The sequence below is a fragment of the Sceloporus occidentalis genome, unplaced genomic scaffold (assembly GCF_023333645.1).
Source record: "Sceloporus occidentalis isolate IW3139 unplaced genomic scaffold, rSceOcc1.0.p SCAF_10, whole genome shotgun sequence".
NCBI lineage: Eukaryota > Metazoa > Chordata > Lepidosauria > Squamata > Phrynosomatidae > Sceloporus > Sceloporus occidentalis.
This window is the reverse complement of record NW_028316990.1, coordinates 2007759-2030649: the sequence shown is the minus strand read 5'-3', so window position 1 is coordinate 2030649 and position 22891 is coordinate 2007759. Positions and strand designations below refer to the sequence as shown.

The window sequence follows — 22891 nt, the reverse complement described above, 5'->3', positions numbered from 1 at the left end:
TAATGAGAAGAGTGGCTTGCTTCTCCCTTCCGCTAGGCAAATGTGTGCATTTCTATGCACATGATGCATTCTGGCAGGAAATGCCATCACAGCTTGACATGTATGTGCAGCAGGATGAAATGGTAGAGTCCTGAAATGGTAGACTAGATTGTGTGTGTGTGTTATGTGCCTTAAAGTCATTTCCAATTTATGGTGACCCTAAGGTGAACTTATCATGGGATCATCTTGGCAAGATTTGTTCAGAGGAGGTTTGCCATTGCCTCCCCTGAGGCTGAGAGCATGTGACTTGACCAGGGTTACCCAACGGGTTTCATGGGTGAGCTGGGAATCGAATCCTGGTCCCCAGAATCATAGTCCAACACTCAAACCATTATGCTATACTGGGACAAAACAGATTGTATCACTTCCAAATGGTGCATAGAAGTTTTCTCTCATGTCTGGAAGAATTTTATATACACACACACACACACACACACACACACACATATACAAACACTTTGTGAAAGAAAATGATGAGCATTTTAATGAGAAATAAATCAGCTGAATTCTGGTTATATTCTGTGATTGCTTTCGGCTCATAGGGAATTGGGTTCTGGTTCCACTGCACCCACATTTCAATCTCTTGCAGGAAAACCTTAAACAATCAAGATAGTTGCCACCAACAGTAGTACAGACTACTGTGCAGAATGAAGTGCTTGATAGTTTACTCCTCTGCTGGCATAATATAGCCAGGAAGAGTAATACATGAGTATCTATAGAACCTGTAAGATTTCATTAGAATAATTTCACTGTGCAAAAGTGAAAAGAGCGGTGGGTCCACACTCCCCTCTCCTGCAGCAATAGCAAAAATGTTGGGGCATGCTTAAAACAGGTGTGTTTTCCCCCCTCAAAGAAGAGGCATCTTTTGTCCCAAAGTCCCAAAATGAGAAAATTGTAGAAAGCCCCTCATAATCTCTTCCAAGAGAAAACAACTGTACATGGTTGTTTTCTCTTGAATTAGACTGTGAAGGGCTTTCCACATTTTTGAATGCACTTGAACTTACAAGAAAAACTTTTGAAATTTTGCCTTCTTGTCTATCAATCTTGCATTCTTGTCTTGTCTTTTGCATTCTTGTCATATTCTTGAAATATACAAAGATTTGCATCCCTGCTTTGGCCACTTTGAGAAGACATGGCTGGGCTAAACAGGCCTTTGGGATGATACAGCATGACTCTTCTCGGATTCTTAACAAGGATCAGTCTTTTAATCTATTATGCATTCCTGCTTATTTAGATATTAAGGGAGCAAAGAAATTGCAGAAAAGCTGATGATGTGATTGTGATAAGAGGCCCGCAGAAGCATATTATGAGTAAGATCTATATGATCATGGAAATCATTTATGTGTCTAACAGATGCTTGGTTTCACTATCACTGCGAAATCATCATCTGGCTTGAAAGAAAGAGAGGGAGGGAAAAGTCTGTTCACCTTTGGGCAATTTACTCTGCATTTATTAATAGCTGTTCCTGCCCATCTCATTATACATTGAAATGCTACATTATGTGCCACTTATATACTGATTTATAGTAATTCAGGGCTGGGAATAGGATTACCTTTGCAAATTGCTTCCATCGGCTTGAGATCAAAACAGCATGGAGGATCCTTTGCAACAGATATGGAATCCAAACAGCTAGCACACATTGCCTTTAAACAGCTGGCCCCAAGGTGCCACTGGACATAATGGGGAAAAGCCACATTGAAAGACTCCAGAAGTTCCCACTTTCAGTCCTCAGCATTGAAAAGGTGAGTCTAGGAAGGACCTTTCTTTGCCTCCTTTCTTCCACTCGTGAAAGCTAGTGGTGTTCTGCCATCTTGTTTTTGGTCTGCCTGGGAGTAGATTGTTCCTGGGTATCAGTCTTGTCCTGTTTTTTAAAAAGCACCTTCTCAGACAGGTATTGTCACCTGAGAAATCCCTGCTCTAAATCCAACAGTTTGGATTCTCTGTCTTGTGTGTCTGAGATTGTATCAGAAGGCTATGGATTTGGTAGTGTGTTCTGGAAGTCAGAGGCATGTAACTATCACTAGGGATTAGTGGGTTTTCGATACAGTATGCCGCTTAATTTTGTTATGTGGAAAATGCCCAATGAGGTGGTTTTATTGCCTTTCACCCATCCTGCAAGGGGCATGGGGGAAACAGTGATAACATCCTAGAAAATAATGTAGATCAGCCACACCAAGTAGCTGCTTTGCTATACATCCAGATAAGTTAAGGTTACCCATCTGTTAGCTCATTTACAGGCAATCTACATTTATGCAGTTCCTGCCTTCCTTATTTATTAACATTTAATTACCATGCAGTAAGAACTTTGGGTGGTTTCTGCATGGTTTGAGGGCAAAAAAAAGTTGCCTGAAAATCACATTAATCATAAAAATGGGTTTTGATGCCCCCTGACCCCCCCCCCCCCGACCAGTCCCACAAAGCCTCCATTTTTTTAAAAAAATTGATTTAATGTTATTTTCAGGCAATTTTCAGGGGCCATAAGCAGCCTGCAGGCCACACTTTAGCCACTCCGGATCTAGACACACACACACACACACACCATGTGGTAACCACACCTGGGAGCAACCAAGATCAGATCATATGTCCACTTCTGACAGAACTGCACATTCTGACTAGAATCTGTTATCTGTCGGGTATGCTTTGAATAAGAGTTCTGTGTGACCAAGACATGGACTAGGTTGGCTCTTGGTCTGTTGCAGCATGACTCTTCCAATGTTCCTATGAACTCAGGTCCTTCAGCTCACAAAGAGTGCTCTCAAGCACTGAGCTATGCTTCCATGGTGCCTGCACTGAAGCTCAGTGTTCCTCCAAGTTTCTGGCAGAGTTCATAATGGTGGTTGCTGGGGACTCACTTACCTAGAGGCTGGCCATGGCATCTTCTGAATGGAAAGGATATGCTCCCAGATCCATTACTGTCATCAGGGGGTCAAGGGGCCCCAGTGACATTCTTGTTTCTGGTATATGCCTCCAAGTCAAGTCTTACATGCCAACCTTATTCAAAGGTTTTCTGGAAATATTTATTTTGAGGTGGTTCACCATTGATGTCCCCTAAGGCTGTGGGAGTGTGACTTGCCCAAGTTACTTGGTGGACTCCCACGGCTGAACAGGGATTCAGATTCTGGTCTCCTGGAGTCTTATTCCAGCATCCATTCTACTATATCATAGTACTATACTACTATACTACTGTGACTAGATCTTAAATACCAGGCTAGGTTAATATGTTGCCCTGCCTATTTTCTTGACATGTATAGTTTGGCACCCAAGATTCAGTGACTGGTAACCTTACATTGCATTACATTAATGTCTCCATGCAGCTTCCATAGATTGTACTATCTAGGTTATGACTTGATTATTACACATGCATTACATTGCAAGTTATTATATGTAATAACTAGGTTATTACTGTTGAGGATTCAAGTTTCCTAAGGCTTCAGCCGTTGTTAAGGAAACGAAAAATATCAAAAATATCAAAACCAAGCCTGTTAAGGTCTAGCTTTAAATCAGCAGAGTAGCAGAAATGTGTCCTTGCGTAACTATGCTTCTTTAAGAACTGAGACTGGCTCAAAGACAACACAAGTAGCTTGCAGTTTAAAACAAAGGTTTACTAATGGCTTGACTCTACATCCTAACCTAGCTAATGAATAGTTCAGGTATAAGAAGAAATTTTTATCTCACTGAAACGTCCTAAAAGAAGTGACCTGAATCACATGGTTTGCTTACCAATTTACAAAGGTATTTATTGTCCCTGTGATTCAGAAGGACCAAATGGGATGTTTTAATGAGAAGAGACAGCACGGTTTGCATGCAGGAAAATCTTATCTATCTGATGCAGGGAACAGAGAGTGCTGAAATTTTCCAACAGTTACATGTTATATACATGTACACCAGGCAAAAGATTAGCAAGAGTTGCCAGCACATGGTACCAAGCGACATTTCAGTATTGACATTAACATGTAATATCCTGTACAGTTTGGGACCAGGTTACTTCCCCTTGTACTAATATGCCAATGAACTATGATCTTCTGTAGAAATCCATTGTCTGGGTCATGGCCCATTGCACACTTGGCTTTCTGTAGAATGATATTCCATCTGTTAATGGCTTTAATGCTAGCATGTTTTCAGCCACATTGTGCCCATCCCTGTTTTAGCTGTACATTGAAAGCTTATTGTTGAACACTGAATACTGAGATAGACAGACAGGCAGACAGATATCTATCTGGTCATTCCTGTGTGTGAATATGAATATAAAACACATAGGCAGGGGATCAAAATATTTGCTGTCTATGACTCTTTCAAATACCACTGCTTCAGAAAATTGCCTTGAGTTTAGAATCTTTTGTTTGAAGAGATCTAAGAAAAGCCATCATTCTGCTTTTGAACAGTTTGTGCAAAATAGGCCAGTTAGAAAAAGAAGGCAAACCCCCCCCCCCCCTTCATCCTTTTGATGTTGCACACTGTATTGAATAGTTGGGCTTTAAGCCAATTGTGGATTTGAATAATTCCTTCAATAGGAAAAGAATACCAACCCTGCCTTCACTTAATGTGGCCTCCAGCAACAAATCAAAATGGGAACGGCAAGGAAACAAGGCAGGGTCAAACAAGCTTGGCAGGGCCAGCCCAACCATACACCCAACTAGAGTTGCACACCTCAAGAACCTTATAAAGAAGGCAAGAGAATCCTCTCCAAGGTTAGCATGGAGCAACTGTGCCCTCTGCTTCCTTTCTGTATTGATGGAACCCATCTGTGTACTCTGTGTGGTGCTGGTGGACTAACTGCACTTCAGCCTAGTGAAGATCATTTGGTGGCAGTGTAGAGGAGCACCTTGTCCATTGTGGCCTCCACCATGTAGCATGAGCTTCTCCACTGGAATCAGATTGGCTCCCAATACAAGGTGCTTCCACTTCCAGCTATACTCATTTGTTTTGCCAAGTCCTGTCTCTTAATCCTAAGAATTTTTGGAGTTTTGCAGCCTCCTGCAAAAAAATTGCAGACAACACATGTAGACTAGAAAATGTAAAACAAAGTTCAGAAAGTTTAGTAAGTCATGAATGAATAAAGCAACACTGAATATTCCTGCGTTCTTTCCATCCCTGGGGCCTTGCCTGGCGCTGGTTACCCCACTGCAGCCACGTTCCTCCTCTGCAGCCACATCTGGGACTGCAATGTCCTGCAATGGCAGGATGGAAGCAGTGCTTTGCTTGGGTTCCTTAGCCACAGAGAGAGGAATATTGATTGACTACAGAGATACTCACTGTTTTTCCACTTTGATGGTGGTCCTCTGTCCCTAACCCATGCGAACTAATAATTCTTAACTAGTTGGTTCTAAACCCTAGTAAAAGCACCAACCTATGGCTTTAGTAACTATCAGTGGTGTAAAAGATTAAAACAAATTAAACAGGACTTTGTTATGACAATAGAACCAATGGGCCACCAATTCAGCTTCCCACAATACAGATAAGCCTGCTTCACTTAAAAAAAAATGGTCCAGATCAGACAGGCAAAGTATAGGTCTTGGATTACATATGGCCTGCAAGGCTGTTTTTGCCCCTCAGGGTCAATTGGCTCTCCATATCCATGGATTCCTTATCCTCGGATTCAACCATCCACAGCTTGAAAATATTTGTATTTAATGGGACTTGAGCATCCACATATTCTGGTATCCATGGGGGTTCCTAGAAGCAAACCCCAGTGGATACCAAGGGCCCATTGTATTACTAGCCACAACTCTCTCCACAGCTTCAAAATGCCTCTTGAAACCAACACAAAGCAGAAGTGGACATATGGCTACTTCTGTTTACGATTTCTTGCCTTGTGTGTCCTATCAGAGATAAAAATGTGGGGCCCCAGCCCAGCAAAAGCTACTGACAGTATTTACATCTCTCTAATGAGTTTAGAATTTCGAACTGCAATTGGATTCAAATTACAAGAAAAATATATTCCACCTAAACATTAGGAAAATGTGTTTACTATAGGAACTGTTCAACGGTGGAACAGACTGCCTCAAAGACTGTTAGTGCTTCCTTCTTTGAAAGTCTTTAAACAGAGGCATCTTTCACTAGTGCTGTAATTGTGTATCGCTGCATGGGAGAGGATCCGACTACTAGGCGGCCCTTGTGGTTCTTTCTAAGATTGCGGATAATACAAACAGAAAGACACCATATGTAGAGGAAACAGGGAGAGAGAAGCCCTTATGACATTGTGAATGGTTCTGGATCTTTCAAGTGAACACATCCAAACATCTCTCCATTCCTTCATGTACTGGTTAACCTTGGATGCATTATTCTTCCTGAACAAGCGCAACCCATGAGCCATTGCTGGTCCTCAGACACCTCGCAGGAAAGAAATAACAGAGATGTTTATCACACTATACTCTTAAAGTGCTACGATTCCACTTTGACTGCTCTAGCTGCCTCCTGTTGCATTCTGGGATTGGCAGTTTTAAGGAGGGGTATTTAGAGAACTTCTCTGCCTGAGAATTCTAAATACCCCTCCTTAAAACTGCAAATCCCACAATGCAACAGGAGGCAGCTAGAGCAGTCAAAGTGGAATAGTAGCACTTTAAGAGTATAGTGTGATAAACATCAGACATTATCAGACAAGGGAAGTTGGAAATATAATCCAATGGCAATCCAAACACAATCATGGGGTTTCACGTTATTGCGTGAGAGGTGATCACATGCAATTTCAGGCAGTGGCAAGCTCTTTTCAGGCAATGGGAAGTCAGTTTGAATGTAATTCAAATTCATGTAAATTTGCTGAACTAGCGAATTCACGTGAATGCGTTCTGTCTCCACTTTCTTTTCATTCGAAATTAAAAGAAATTCCTCCTGTGTGATAAACTCCAACGGCAGCCAATGGCCACAAATATATACCAGTCCCTGGCACATTGGGAGAGAAGTAAGCAATCTGCACTTCACATTGCTTAAGAAGCACCTATCTGTATTACTACACGGAGTTGTTACATAGATAAGGTGTGGTAAGGTCTTACGTATATGTTGTTATATATGTTGTTAGCTGCCTTGGGCTCCCCTTTGGGAGAAAGTCGGGATAACAATAAAATAAAATTGTATGCAGTCAGCCCTCCATATCCATGGACTTATTAACCATGGATTCAAGTATCTGTCGCTTGATAATATTTTTAAAATATAGAAATTCGAAAAAACAAACCTCGACTTTGCCATTTTATATAAGGGACACCATTTCACTCTGCCACTGTATTTAATGGGACTTGAGCATCCACGGATTTTGTTGACCCTGGAACCAAACCCCAGCAGATGCCAAAGGCCCAGTGTACTACCTCTATGAAGTACCACGTTATCACAAAAAGCATGTTCAAATGGAAAGTTAAACTTTTAAAACATTGTTTTAAAAATATGAGGAATAACTTTGCTAGATAATGTAACTTCTTTAAAGTAATGTGAACACACTAACACAATCTAGCTGCTTCTCAAATGTTTTCACAGAGCATTTGAAAGGGGAATAAGCTAGCAGTTGTGACTTTCTGCCACAAGATGGCACCTGAGGCACACATTTCAACCAGAACTAGCCGATACATGGTTTGCCTTTTGACCTTCCAAAGTAAGAAATGGAGAAATAAATGGAATAATGGTTTTAACTTTTTTACCCTAAAGCTTGATAATGGAGGTCTACAACTGAACATGTTTATATACAATGTACATTGATCAGGATATATAAATTCCATACCTCAAGATATATACATGCCACACCTGATGTGGGAGTGAACTTCTGTCAAGAATACAAGCACCAATGTTACACCAAAAAGATCACAAACTATGTGTAGCTAGCATAGGGCCAAGAATATTTTTAAGTAGGCCTTGGCAGATGCTGGGAGACCTGGGCTTGTCTCCTGTTCCTTCAAGAATTGTTTTTTATTTATTAATCTTGTGGGTCCAAAACAAACTTTTGACCAAATACATTATAAGGGCAACATGCTTGAATGAAAGGACTAAAATAGAATTTAGGCCGAAGTTGTTCAAAACAGGACTCCTAATACACAAATGTTGTGCAATGCCGTGAATTTCAAAATACAACCTGCTCAAGACTTTTTGCAACAATAGTCATGTCTACTAAGTCTCAAAGTGATGGTGTACAGTTTCGTAACATCTCTTCCTAGATATGTATGCCATATTCCTGGTATAATGCTTCCAAAAAGGTAAAGAACAAAGTGACAATTCTTGACATGTTAATTGCTGCTTCCCCTTGAAATCTTCCATGCCTTTCACGTTCCTCAAAGAAATAAGATAGCCATAAAAATAACAGGTTTAATAAATATTAATACAGAAATAGTATATGATACAGTTTCTTCCTCTTTGGGAAATTAAGGCTTTATATTACAGCAAGCCAAACATTTCCCTAAACTTGCAGTAGAGAGACAATCTATTAAGGAGACAACTACACTCAACCACAGGATGTTTATTCTTTTTTTAACAAAAACATCAGGAATTGTGCAAGCCAATGCAAAACACACTTTGTTACAATGGCAGAATAAATAAAATGCAAACCTCAAAAGAGGCAGCCTAAGTAAAAGGTAAAAATCCAAATTCAGCCTTCACATTCATTCAACCACAGTTTTTTTTGCCTGGTATATATCACACTAGTGTTTCCATGTCCTCTTATTGTACCAAATTCTTCATGAAAAATGGAACATAAGCCAAAACAAAATGATTTTGTATCTGTTGAAACTCCCTTCCCTATATGCAGTGACTGTTCAACATTCACTTTGTACAGTAACACAACTTTACAAGCACTGTATCAGAATGGGAAAAGGGCAATGAGTGAAACAAAAGAGGAGAGAGACTGAGAAAAGGAGGCAAGAGATGCTGTAAAGTTGATACCAGTTTCTTTCCTCCTTTTATCTCACAAAAGGGAGAGACCATTACATGCATAATTACTGGGTTGTTTTAAATGCAATGTTAAGTGACAGTTTGAGGAAATGACCAGCAGAGATCAAAAGCCACTGCATAACAAGTGTTTGCCCACCATTTCAGAGTTGACATTTTCTAATGGAAGATATTTAGTCCTCCTTCCTCAAAATAAATATTGCCTTATTTCTCACAGTGGCTAAGATTTATAAAACAGTCCTTGATTAGTATCAAGTAATAGACTACTTCTGTCATTTTGCAGATCAGAATTCTTCCTCAAATATTTGAAACAAAGAACTGACCAAAGAACTCAGCCAACAGAAAACCTCATTGGGTTTATGAATCTACTTTGCCACTTGTTCAATATAGTTCAATAGTTCAATTTGATCTTTGCCTTGCCATAATTCAAGTTTTGTGCTTGTACTAAATATTTAGGAGTGACAGGAAATAAATTATGTCATATTCAAATAAAGAAGAAATTGAGTCTAAGAACCATTCCCCAATGTCTCTGGTGCTGGCTTGTAATTCAGCACTTAAATTGTAATTGTTTTGACAAGTAAGAAATATCTCCTAGTGATCTACCTTTAACTGCCTGTCCAAGTTATATTTTCATTTTCCCCTTTAGGCCACAAATGAATAAGATATGTAGAACTGATAACACATGTGTAGATTTCAAGGCAGCTTCACAGAGAAGAATAGCCACTGCCCCAAAACAAAATTCTGTACCTTACCAAGCAATGCAAGTGAGTGGCAAAATCAGATGGCTTGGAACAATCACATGGATCCTCCTACATTTTTGGCCTCTCCCATATGATTCTGTGGAAGGGGTTACATACTTTCTCAGTGTGCAGCCTGAGGCCAACAAGCCACAAGACCCACAGAGGCATAAGGGGGAATGCATGCAATTTTACAAACCAAATGAAACCAGAGAGGTATTCCCAGAATCTAAAAGCTGCAGAGTATGAGCTTGTTAGTGGAGAACTACAAGTGATTCCCAAACTTTGCTTCTCCAGATGTTTCAGACTTCAGTTCCCAGAATTCCTGACAGTTGGCCAAACTGGCTTGGGCTTTTGGAAGGTGATTCCAAAACACCTGGAAGACCAAAGTTTGGAAAAAACTGAACTAGACAAATGGTAACTACCTTCTTTGCTCCTCCAGTAAATACCCTTGACAAGTAATTTGAAGAGTTACTCCAGATGTACAGAGCTGCCCATGTTTTCCTGCAGTATTCACATCATTTCTTTCTTAATCTTCTGCCATCTAACCAAGACATTCTCATTTCCCCTCCTTTCACTATGAAAAGGGTAGTTCTGCAAGATGTTTTAGTGTCTCAGTGATATGTTATAAAAAACCTGAGATACAAACATAACACACGCATACCCACTAGGAAAGCAAACTTAATGTTTTTAAAAAACCAATAGTTCATTATCAACATCAACCCAAACGGGAGAAATGGTGCACTGTTTCTCATATAAAAATAATATATTTAGAAATACCTCAACTCAAGGGCCCTTTTTTGTACATCTTTCTGTAAGTCCTGTAGCTGGGGGTCCCTCATTTATCTGTCCTCATTCAAAGACTGTTATCAGTCTGCATCCTTCCACCTCTAGCACTGTGACACCAGGGGACATACAACCTCTTCTTTATTCTTTCCTGGGATCCTGAAAGACAATATCCACCTTATATCCCTACATCCTGTTCATGTCTCTTTCCCTTCAAGTTTTTTTTGGGAGAATTCAACCTAGCCACCCTAGTTAGAACTCACTTTTAAAAAATCATGTCAGTGTCCTACTATCACTCTCTCCATCAGTCTCTTTAGAACAAGCTGATCCCCAGACTACTCACATAACCTACCCAACATCCACTCCAAACAAAACAAAACAAAGAATTACCCCATTAACCTGCAGTCCATTTCTCCTTACAAAATTGACCTTTTGGTTCAGATCGGATGTGCCTTTAGCTGCCCTTATTTTAGGAATATACGTAAGGCAACTATAATAGATATTTCCCCACAGGGAAAAAAATACTATTAGTTCATAAAAATATTCAATGTTTCAAAGGATACTTCAAATAACCAAGTAATTTTTCATATGTACTGAGCAGCAAGTCAAATGATTTGACCATACACCGGGACAAGTTAATCTTTAGAGATGATACATTTTAAGGAATCATCCACAAAATATATGAATACAATAAAATCCTAAGTACAGTATCAGCTTCTATATTATGGGCTTTAATTTGATTTCAATAATATTCCCTGAGACAAAAAGTGAAAAATACAATGATAATGTTTCCACTGCCTGTTTTGAACCTGGGAATATTATACATGGGTGTCTGTAGGACACATTTATGCCAACAACTTGAGTTGTGTAGAATGCTGCCCCCTCAATTCAATTTTGCACCAGGTTGTCAAAGGTTGAGCCAGACCTGAAAGCCCTACAAGAGCAAGAAAGATATGAGGACTATGCCAGCCTTCCTCAACCTGATGCATTCCAAAGTAACTAGTTGGCTGAAGGATTCTGGGAGTTATAGTCCCAATATATCTGGATGACAGCAGCTGGGGGAGCAGCAAACCAATACAAATACATCGCACCACCATGTCTAATCATCTTCTCAGTGGTAGGGAAAACTATGGCAGTAAAATTCTTTTAAATTGGATATATCCTAAAGACACACATACATTACAAGGCTTGATTCTTTGTGTGTCCCAGAACTGTGTACACACATGCACACACATATACCTATGTAACAGCATACAAAAGAGAATTTAATACTCCTTGTTATTATTCCAGTGTGAATGAACCTTGCCACCTCCTTTTCTTCTCATACACAGAATGGCCTTTTGATTCACATAAATAATAAAGCTACATTCAAATCAGAACTTCTGAGTAACTGGGGAACTTCTTGGGACAAACAACCTAACATGATGATGAAAGAAGGCATGCAGAAATTCTGCTGAGGAGTCTCCAAACATGGGAGAAAATCAAATAATTAAAATAATCAAAAAGGCCCTCCCATTAAAACTCAAAAACATAAGATTACTATTTTTGTAATCACATATAGTTTTTGGAATTACTTAACAAGGGAACATCCATGCTGTATTAAAATGAGTTATTCAGACAACCTGCTCATCCAGCTCAAGGGACAGGCTTTGAGCAAGTTTCATGGATGGTGCATTACAATGACCAACTTCTGTGTATAGGAATCATTCCAAACAGACATCCTACAAGAGAAAAAATGTTGTATCAGCTAATGCCTTGTTGTTTGCTAAAGGAAACCATCAGCAATGAAGAGAACACTGCACATTCTTGGTCCATGGGAGCACAGCAGAGTGATCAAACAGCTTATGTGTTTACATGCTCACTCAATACACTGGAGCCATTTTGTTCCTTTCCTGTTATAATTTATACTAGGGCCAAAAAGAAGCAAACAAAAGTCTCAATAGCAAGAATCAGGTCATAATCCAGTATCCTAACTGTACAACCTGTACAGCGCTGCAAAAAAAAAACATATGCACAAACATAGAGACGCTCTCTAATACAATCCCTCCATCCTAGGCTTTGTGGTTCCTTGAATGAAGCCTCTGCAGAACATTTGACATGGCAATTTTGACACACACAAAATTTTGTTCCATGTGCACAACTCATCTGAAATGTAGCCTAAACATTTTAATAGTATCCTTTACACCTTTTATTTAAAACACACACACACACACACACACACACTCCCTAGAGTGCAAAATGCTTATTAAGTATTTTAGCAACAAAACACCGCATTTTAGGGATGTTGTTTTTTTCCTTCTTTAAAAAGTTTTCTTCTTTCATTGCAGACATTTGCTTGTCACACCTCTGAAGCATCCATTGCCGGCAACAGATGCATATGCAAGTGAGCCGACAGCCCACCTGAACTTTCTTGGGTTTCAATCAAGTCACTGGGAAACTTCTTCCTTCCCAAACCACTGTTTTTCATTTGTAAAGGCTCATGGTTGGGCTCTGATACATGCACATATAAGCATCGCAAAGCAGTCTTCGTGCACAGCCTTGAATTCTTCTCGAGTCCAATGAATGCAGCTCATCAACAGACATTTTCAGGTACTCGCCAACTTCTGGGCATGGAGTCACTTGAGGGATGTTAAAGCCATTCTGGCCTCCTTTTAGGAAAGAGAAGAAAAGAAGACAGGGAAAAAATGAACCCAGGAGGAAGAATTAGTCACTTGCTGCTATGTTTCTTTCAATGCACAAAGGACTTTGTTACACAGTTTAATCCCTATTAGCTTCTTGGACAGGCTCAATTTTACATCTGAGTCTTTATCTAGGTAACAGCCAGCTCCCAATGTTTGTTTTCTGCTCTTGTATGATCAAGGGTAAAAACACTGGGACTACATGTTGCTAAAAGCTACAGGCTGCTAACAGCAGTGTACTTTGCTGCTCTTGCTACCAAAATATAATACAAAGACATTAAATAAAGCAAGTAATATGTAATCCTATTTAAGTGTTATTCTAGCAGTTAAGATGTCTCAACACATGAGGAAAAATCGAGAAAAAGTCAATGAAAAGACATACCATCCCGGTCAGCCATGCTGTCAAAGAAGAGCCAGGCAGAGTCCCCTTTACCATATTTAACAAATGCCACATAGTGGCTTGTCTCTATACAAAGAACAGCAAACAATTCCATCTTCTGACAAGGTATGCAGCCATGTCTCCAGTCCCAGTCTGGTAGATCTTTTGGAAGAGACACCGGATTAAATTTATGACTCTGTCTTCGGGGATGAAGATGAACCTACAAATGATGAGAAGTGTTAGAATAAACTTTTGATAAGATCAGAGAACTCCTTCTGTCTTCTAAAGGCACCTTTCATCTTATAAGAGAGCATGTGACACAAGATCCCCAACATTGAGCAAGAAGTAGACTAGACATCATTCCAGCAACACTTAGAGGAACTTACTTGGGTATTGCAAGTTTTGCAAAACTGCTTGATTTTGCCTGCAGAAATTTCTGTATCTTCATAGCACTCTCGACATTCATACATTGCAAGTCCTCCACATATGCGGCACTGTCTAGGAGCTGTATTTTGTAAGAGAAAAAATGTCCATTTATCAAGATTGTGCACAAACAGTCAAAGTAGCATCCCTTCACAACACAACATAAATCTAACTCTTATTAAGCTAATCAAAACACAGTAAGACAGCAAAAATCTTAAAAGCAAGCGATGCTTTCATGTGAAAAGAACAAAATGTGGTGTGATATAGTTTATGAGATATTATTCCACCAGGACTGGGAGAAATCCTGATTCTTCTGTTACAAATGAGAAAGCCATTCATCTGTAATACATTTTTTAAGCAAATGAATCAGTTAAATACTGATCTACACCCCTTCCTCTAAAATTGTAAATGGAGTATCCCACCCAGCTTAAAATAGACCATCCCAAGAGAATACATGTCTTTACCACCTTTACAGTTGAATGAGAGGACTCATTTCTGGCATACCTGGTCCCTAGCTTTTTTTTGGAGGGGAAGGGGGGGTCGGAAACCAGTGTTCAACAGTCAAAGTAGTATCCCTTCACAACACAACATAGCTACTGAAAATCTAATGGATAAAATGAGTTCTGTTTTCTATAATACTTGGCTGACAGGGAGAGCATCAGCAGCTCTAGAAACAATCCGGCCACATCATCATGAAGAATATTTTATACTCACTGTCTTCTAACAGATCTGTGATATTTAATTCCAAGGAAGGAAAGATTTTGTTGAACATTTTGAAGTCTTTTCCAAATCGAGGCATCTGAATGATGAGACATGAGGGTGCCTAGCAAAAGCCAACAAGAAAATTTGTTTGTGTTTCAGTCAAATCGCAGATCCATCTGTAGTTTCATCAGCATCCAGCTTAATACGCTGTTGAGTCACAACTGATAAAAGCTGTGAAAACAAGAATATGCACCAAACCTCGGCAAATTTCAAGTTGCTGTTGATGAAAGACCATTCCAATAACTGCTGTATTGTAGGCACTCCAACTTTCTCATTCTTGTCCATAAAAATCTGATAGAAGTAGCAGTCTTGAACCTTTTGACCTGCTGATCTAAGAAGACAGTGTACATTGGGGGGGAAAAACATAGTCAACCATAATTAGGACTAACACTCATTAAAAGAAAATGCTTTACTATTATTGCATCCATATAGTAACAGTTCTATATTTCTAAAGCTCCAAATATATGTGGGGTGGTAACCAAGAAGCTTGTGAAGCAATCAAATAAATCTCAGACAAGGGTTTAAAGCAGAGATGGGCACCTGTGGCCCTCCATTTATTTTATTTTATTTCGTTTTGACCATCTCTGATATTCCCATACAACTGGCAATGCAGGTCAAACATCTGGAGAGCACAGAGACCATCCCTGGTACAAAGTGTGGCCATCAAAATAAGTTGATTAAAGCTAGTCAAGCTAGCCATGACTAGCCACGAAGTTCTAATAAGGAAGATTACCAGATTTCAAGTAATTTCCAGACAGCCTCTTTATACATATTCATACTAGGCAAAAAAGAAGACAGTAATGTTGATTCTCATACTTCTAAACAGAACATTTATGGTTGTTATCCAGATTTTACAAAAGATACTACATAATCAGAGTCTATACCTATTGTTCCATCATTATTAACATGTTTTCTGGGGAGCAGAGGAACGGAACATTTTCACAGAGGAGATGAAAAAGAAAGAGAAGCATAACCCAGTGAAGGACATCCAAAACAACATAAATAATAATAAAAATAAAAATTTTATTTGTATACCGCCCTTCTAAAAATCAGGGCGGTGAACAACAACTACATAACAACATAACAATACAGCAGCAAACTATACAGAATTCATTAAAAACAGTTCAATAAAAATAATAAAATTTTCATGCCGACAAAACAATGCTGATGAAGGGGGGGGGGGGGGGGAAGAATTCTGGTCAGGGGTAAGCTTGTTCGAATAAATGGGTTTTTAGCCCCTTCCTAAATTGGGCTAGGGAGGCAGCTGAGCGGAGCTCAAAGGGCAGCACGTTCCAGAGGTTGGGGGCCGAGATGGAAAAGGCTCTCCTAGAGGTGGAATTATATTTTGCCTCTGGAACTCTTAACAATAGCTGCCCTGATGATCTGAGTGCGCGGGGCGGATTGTACGGAGAGAGGCGGTCCTCCAGATACCCTGGGCCCAAGCCATTGGGCCCAGCTGGCCCAAGCCAGCTACAATTTGGTCTCATGTGGAGAAAAGTGAAATTAACCAAGTTCCATCCATGCCATTTAACAAGGTACATCCCATTAATGTCATAAGCCACAAAGTGGAAAATTACATTACAAAATTTATATTATGGAAGCAGAGGAAAAGACTTACCTTATTTTTAATAGTGGTTCTACTCTCAAAATATGATGAAACAAAATATTCAAAAATTCTTCTGGATCTGTGAAAGAATACATGTTAAACAGGGTATCCAAGCAGAGCCAAATAAACTAGTTTATGTCTTCCCTATGTACCATGAACAGTCAGGTGACCTACACTCTTATGGGGGAATTATATGCTATCCCAAGGCATTGTTATGAGCTCAGAAGGGCTGAAATGGCACCAATGTTTTGTCCACGTCTATCTGTTTATATTCAATAATAAGTTCAGGAAAAAAGTGAATTCAGTTAGCAGGACAGTGTCCCAAATCTTTGAAATCCGTTTAGAAATTCTGGTATTTCAATTCCCTCCCCAAGCAAAACAACTAGCAATTGTGGCCACTACTCAATTCAAGATCTATGTCATCCCCTCTGAATATCATCCTTTCAGAACTTCTATTTGTAATACACATCTCCCTTCCCTTTGTTCTCATTGTCAACAGTAAAGAGTTCAAGTTACCTTTCTCTTCAGAGGTGAATCCTGATGCTGCTTCAACTTTCTCCAATATTTTCCTCAGCTTCATTATTTTTGTTGCACACACATATCCATATCTAGAACATAAAAATGAGCAGACTGAGAGAAAGGGAGACACTGTGTGCGTCTGTGCATGTACGTACGCACACACATACACACACACACACACACACTTTTTAGGAATACTGATTTCAAACTCATGCAAATACAGCAAGCAAAAGAAGTACAACACCTATATTCATCCCCTGTGATCTTCACAGGAAATGTATGTGGACAAAATTTTTTTAAATGCATGGTTAACACCAGAATAGGCTCTCATATTTGAGATGTAAAGTTTCAGAGAAGTATCGTAGTTCTCAATTCAGGGTGAGACACATTTAATACAAACTTCTGAAGCCACTAATCTATTAAATAGAATCAAACAGAATCACTAATATAATATAATCACTAACGTATTAATAGTCTCAAAAACATGTTTCCAAATCCTCTACTGGGAAACGAAATCAGGAGCCTCTTTTGCATTCACCCCAGAAGAAGCTGTCCTGAGCCTTGCCTTAGGAATAGCACATCTTGTTGATACTAGCCAAAAAGGAGCAACTAGAGTCAAATAAAAAAAAGCAGTATGCAGCAAACAACTGAGCTGAGAAATGTGGTAGCCCATCAGGGCAGACCGCCCAAATGTAGCACAGCAGTAACTCTTAGCAATAGCATAGCTCTACATTTCTATCCACTTCATAGTGAACTCAGCACTCTAAGTGTTTTACAATCTGTATGCCAATTGCCTCCAACAAGCTAGGTACTCATTTTATTGAACTACAAAAGGATGGAAGGCTGAGTCAACCTTGGAGCCCTGGGATCGAACTCACAATGTTGTGGCTACAGTACCAACAGTTAACTACTGTGCCACCAGGGCTCCTGACTCTTCATCTGATCTCAAGGAACTGTTTGCTTTGCAGAGGATATTGGCTCATGTTCTACAGTGCAAGCTATAATTCTTAACCCTCATCATGTCCTTGTGTGAACTAACACACATCCAAAACTGCTAACATAGATACAGCTACAATGAGCTGCACAGTACACAGTGAAAACTGGCAGAAAAAAATGGAAGGTAATCTGAAAACAAGCAGATTCATTGATGTGCCTATGCCTATACTTACATTCTGAGAGGATTAACTATTTCTGTCCGCAGGAGCGCTTGAGTTTCACTATAATATTCTACATCATTTTTCTCTTTTGGTCGAAGCAAGACTGTGTCCAAAACAGAGCTGAATGCAAATAGGCTGAAAAGGGAAAGACATTAATTTCATTCTGGAAACACAGTAAAATGAAGCAGGGAGGGAATAGTTTAAGGCTGGGATTATCATCAAGTCCACAGAACTCCTGTACCCTCACTATAATCCATTGCTTCTGAGAAAGCAGAGGCTAGGACGCATTCCTTACTGTCAGCCACAAAATGTGAATTTTGCTAAAGATTAGTCCCAGTGTTGCCAAGAGCAACATGTATATTACACACTGCAGTTACTGCTGCTGGGGAATGATGATTGCAGCATTCTCCCAAGCAGCTCTGGCAAGAACCAAAAGGGTTCCATTCTCAATGTACCCTGTGACTGGGAGAGTGCTACAGTATACTTTCCCCAGTGTCCTGATCTGCAGTGTCATAGGCGCGTTACAGACCGCCCCTTTGGGGCAGCCTGTAGGCGCTCCTTTCCCCACCGGATTGGGGCCTCAGCTGCCAGAGCGGCAGCCTCTGGGGCCCCAATCCGCCGCTTTCCAGGCCTCTTCCCCGCTGCCTGGAAAGGGGTGTCCTTGGGGCATCATGCCCCAAGGACACCCGACGGCGGCGGGGACAAGCAGAAAGGGGCCGCTCGGCCCCTTTCTGCCTTGTGTCGCTGGCGTAGCCGTCTAAAGGTTGCGCCAGTGACGCAAATCCCGGAAGGAGCTCCATTTTGGAGCTCCTTCTGGCATTGCAGAAAGGGCGCCCTATGAGCCCTGGCACGGCGCCAGTACGTCACAACCGCGCCGCCTCGTTTGGAGACAGCACAGTGGTGATGTAGCAATGGCGGCCCCCATGTGGAACGGGCACCGCCATTTTGTACGGACTCAGTCCGTATTAGGGTTAGGGGCGTCCGGAAGTGACGCCCCTTTCTAACTCTAGTACGGATCCAGTCCGTACTATAGGCCCGTCTGTAACGGGCCTTAGAAACCCTTTGACTGGAACACTGCCTGCCTTGAGGGGTAGGATGGAGAGGCACTGGCAGAAGTAGCTATGACAACAGAGCTCCATCATTGTCACTATGTCTGATTATGCAGATCTTAGCCAAAGTTTTGAGCATGTATGAGGCCAAATCAGAGCTGGTAGAGTGGAACTCACCTGATCCCTTCAGACCTTCCCTTATCACTCTTTCTTGTCACCAGCTCTTTCTTCTCATCTACTCATCCAGCCCCAGTGAGGTAGGGAAGTATCTCCTAGTCCCCTAATCGAAGCAGCTAAAGTCTTTTAGAATCCACATGGACATCACACAGCTGCTCCCCTCAATCATTAACTCACATTTACAATTCTGACCAATTTTAACGGGATCCATTAATTTCATGGCAAGGGCACACTACACTGGAACCTATTATTGCTATTGTGAACTCAAGACCTAAGCACTATACAGAGATTAAAATAAAAAATATGAACCTGTGAGACCAATGTCATTATTTTGTGCTTCCTATTAATTATTCTTTCTCCTTTTGTACATTTATGTCATTTCCCCTCAATTTGAAGTTCAAAATGCAGCTTTAAATCCTTACCAGAATAAGGTGGAATCTAAGTAGCATGAGTTGTAATGACCCTGAATTCCTTTCTTCTTTCCAATCATTGTCTCCAAGCCTTCTTTTTCCATTTTTGGAGGTGTGTTTTCTTCAACCACTTCACTTAGGTAACCTCCAAAAGCTTAGCAATAATAATGAAGAAGAAAATATGATGCATAAGTGTCTGAACTCTACTATTGCTCCAAGTGTTGTAAGGATATGAAGGATAAATTAAAAAGCAAAGCTGCTCAGATTTTATATATCAACACACACAAACTCAGAGAGAGAGAGAGCAAGAGATTGCTATTTAGGCTTCCACCTGGAGTTATTTTAGAGATAAAATGCTGTAAACAAATAGTAACAATTTAAAAAAACTGGATGGTACCATAATACAGGCTCTTCCAAATTTTGGTAAAATGAAACATACTATTTATAGTATCATTTCATAGGATGAACTTTGTGAAAAACAGAAGCAAAACACTCCATTTCCATTACAGTCTTGCTTGAAATCCATAAGCAAATTGTTTTGTTAAAACATCTGACCTGTAGGTCCATGAATTTCTTATTAACAATTTTAACCAGGTGAGTTTTTTAATACTTAAACCTATTACCGTTGCCATTAGATTTATGCTTTAAAATAGTGTATTATAGATCTTATCTCTTCCTGACAAATAAAATGAATAGGAAATCCATTCCATTGATTTATTATCCACCGAACATTTATTAAACATATACAGAAATAACTTTTATGATGTGTCTAAAAGACAGAAACAGTACCTAAAGAGTTGCAGCGTTCAATCTGGTTAGAGACAGGCTGCAATGAAGCAAATCTGGAATCTGGTCTGCAGCTCTTCAGCTTAACAAAAAGAGCCTTCTTGGGTGCGCAGGTAAAGTATCGAGTTCCTTTAAATGTTCCATCAGTACATCCTGCACATTCTTCTTCCTGGAAAAGTTAAACAGGAGGACATGTCTCCCTAAATGAATAACTAATAAATACAAGACTACTGTCTTGGTAGTTATTATTACACTATTTGGTTGACATATGCAACAGTGCATCTGCCATGAAGGAAAGGGCTAAAAGCAATCTTGTGAGAGTTATCCAGTCATACAGACATTATGAGGGTTTCATACTGAGCTCAGCCATGACAAAAGGAGGCTGCACAGCACCAAGGCCTAGCAGGGCTGCATGGCATACCCATCCCTATTTAGGGATGGAAGGAATATTTAAACATGTTTGAAGAGAAAGACAAATGGGAAACGCTGACAAGCACAATCCTAAAAACAAATGAACCTTCACAATTCAACACTCTTTTAATAAGAGGTGTGTGTGTGGGGGGGGGGTGCCCCACAGTCCTGTTATATTAAACATACATCACAAGTATACTCAGAAGCATCCTTATTAATGGCTTTTAGACCACATTCCAGGGAAACTTGGGTTCCCTCAAATCAGAAACCTCTCAGCCTATCTTATAGATGGAGTAATACGCACTTTCAAAATTAGCTGTAATTGGAGTGAACAACTTCCTGAGGATGAAAGGAACATAGTGTATAATGTATAATACATTTGATTTATCCTTTTACTTTTATTTTATTTTTGCTAAAATTATATAAAAATCTAACTCTGAGTTTAACAAATGGTTAAGAAGAAAGGGGAGTTTATCTACATCACCCGCTGAATAATGTCAGTATATGGAGATGGGATTTTTTAATATGTATTTTTCAATTTTTGATTTTTTTTTTCTTTTGTTTCTCTAATTATAATGGAAATAAATTAGACGATAATAGGACTGAGAGACGATTTAATTTGGTATGTGACATTTATTCAAAGTCAGTTTTTGCTACGGATTACAACTGGTAACTATTACACTAGGAAGTTGTGTTTTACAATGTTTGTAAGGAGATTGGTAGTATGTTAATGGGTATGTATGTATGTATGTATATGTATCTATGTTATTGTGAATGTATGTAGATGTGAGTTTATGTGCTAGTTTGTTCTAGTTTGTTCTTTTTGCGGTTGTTGCTGTAAGTTTTAATGTAACACTAATAAACTTTATTTTAAACAAATAGCTACAATTACCAGTTCAAGTCCTGCTAAGACTTCGTTCACTCCCGGTGGCTGCCCAATCCAACGGATTACACCATAGAAAGGCGGGTTCTCCTTCACTTCTGCCAAGGAACCTGCTTCAAGCCCATGCATATTGATAGGTGCTACCACTGATGGTGGGCTCTCCTGGGTTGGCCCAACAGTACCCTCGCCAATAACTGATTGAACAGATAAAGAAAGTGGGCTGTGTCCTATAGCATTGTTGCTGCTGGACATTTTTGTCAGACTGAAAGGCAGGGAATGAAATCTGTTTTCAGCTGATAAAGTATTTGCTGGGGGAGGCTGCAGAGGTGGTGAAGAATGCCCAAACCCCGAAGAAGAGTCATTAAGTGATTTTGCAGAGTCTTCAGCAACTGGAGAAATAAAATAAACAAAACAGAGTAAATAATGAAATGAGAGGAATTCAAGTAACTTTCATTAGTGCTTGAGCTAAAGCTGTATGCTTTCTGCAAAAAAAGTATTAAAATATGCATGGAATTTCTCTCTTGGACTGATTCTATTATGAAAGAATGACCTACTTAAAAAGCATATTGGCACTTGCTCAGACAGAACAAAGCAAGAACAGTTTATAAAGGACAGGCATTTTCTTTCTGATCAAAGAACTGAGGCTGCAATTGTATGCACACTTTAATTTTGAGTAAGCCCCACTGGACACAGTGAAAGCTATTTTCAAGTAAACATGCATAAGGTTGTGCTGAAAATCAATTGCCCTATAAATTTCTGTATTTGTATTCTGATTAAAGTGAGTCAACTATGAGGAAGGACAAAGATCACAAAATCTCCATCGAAGTTAGACTTAAGATAACAGATAAGTTTACAAATTGTGTTCCAAAAGTTGGTGTTCCTCAATGAGAAGATCATGATGACAGACATGATTCCCTAAAGTATCTACCCAGTGCTATCAATCTTCTTCTACAATCCATTAGAGGGGAATCCATAAAGTATTGGGGGTATTTTGGAGCCCAAGCAGCACCATATAGGCTTGGCCACTCCTTTCCATAAACTATCCCTGTGCCCTACAACATTCTCCAGAATCCTCTGTACCAAATGCATTTCAAATGGTAGAGGGGATGCTTAGCAGACAAGATGGTGTGAAAAGGAGTTCAAGGTGACACAAAGTCTGAACACCACCACAGTGAGCACACTATAGTCTACTTTATACTACAGAATTATAGTACTACAGTCTACTCT

The 22891-nt window shown here is 39.8% G+C and overlaps 1 protein-coding gene across 3 annotated transcripts in view; it reads right to left on the bottom strand.

Annotated features, from left to right (window-relative positions):
* Positions 1 to 8308: 8308 nt before the first annotated feature.
* CYLD (CYLD lysine 63 deubiquitinase) overlaps positions 8309 to 22891 on the bottom strand; it is a 28010-nt gene continuing 13427 nt past the window's right edge. For all 3 annotated transcript variants that reach the window (XM_089539509.1, XM_089539508.1, XM_089539510.1), the window contains 11 exons: positions 21674 to 22053; positions 20374 to 20539; positions 19597 to 19738; positions 17961 to 18083; positions 16789 to 16880; positions 16285 to 16351; positions 14865 to 14997; positions 14619 to 14727; positions 13868 to 13986; positions 13485 to 13701; positions 8309 to 13072 (listed from right to left, as the gene is read on the bottom strand). In XM_089539509.1, the coding sequence (XP_089395635.1) occupies positions 12888 to 13072; positions 13485 to 13701; positions 13868 to 13986; positions 14619 to 14727; positions 14865 to 14997; positions 16285 to 16351; positions 16789 to 16880; positions 17961 to 18083; positions 19597 to 19738; positions 20374 to 20539; positions 21674 to 22053 (1733 nt within the window). In that variant the 3' untranslated portion in view covers positions 8309 to 12887. The remainder of the gene's footprint in view (positions 13073 to 13484; positions 13702 to 13867; positions 13987 to 14618; positions 14728 to 14864; positions 14998 to 16284; positions 16352 to 16788; positions 16881 to 17960; positions 18084 to 19596; positions 19739 to 20373; positions 20540 to 21673; positions 22054 to 22891) is intronic.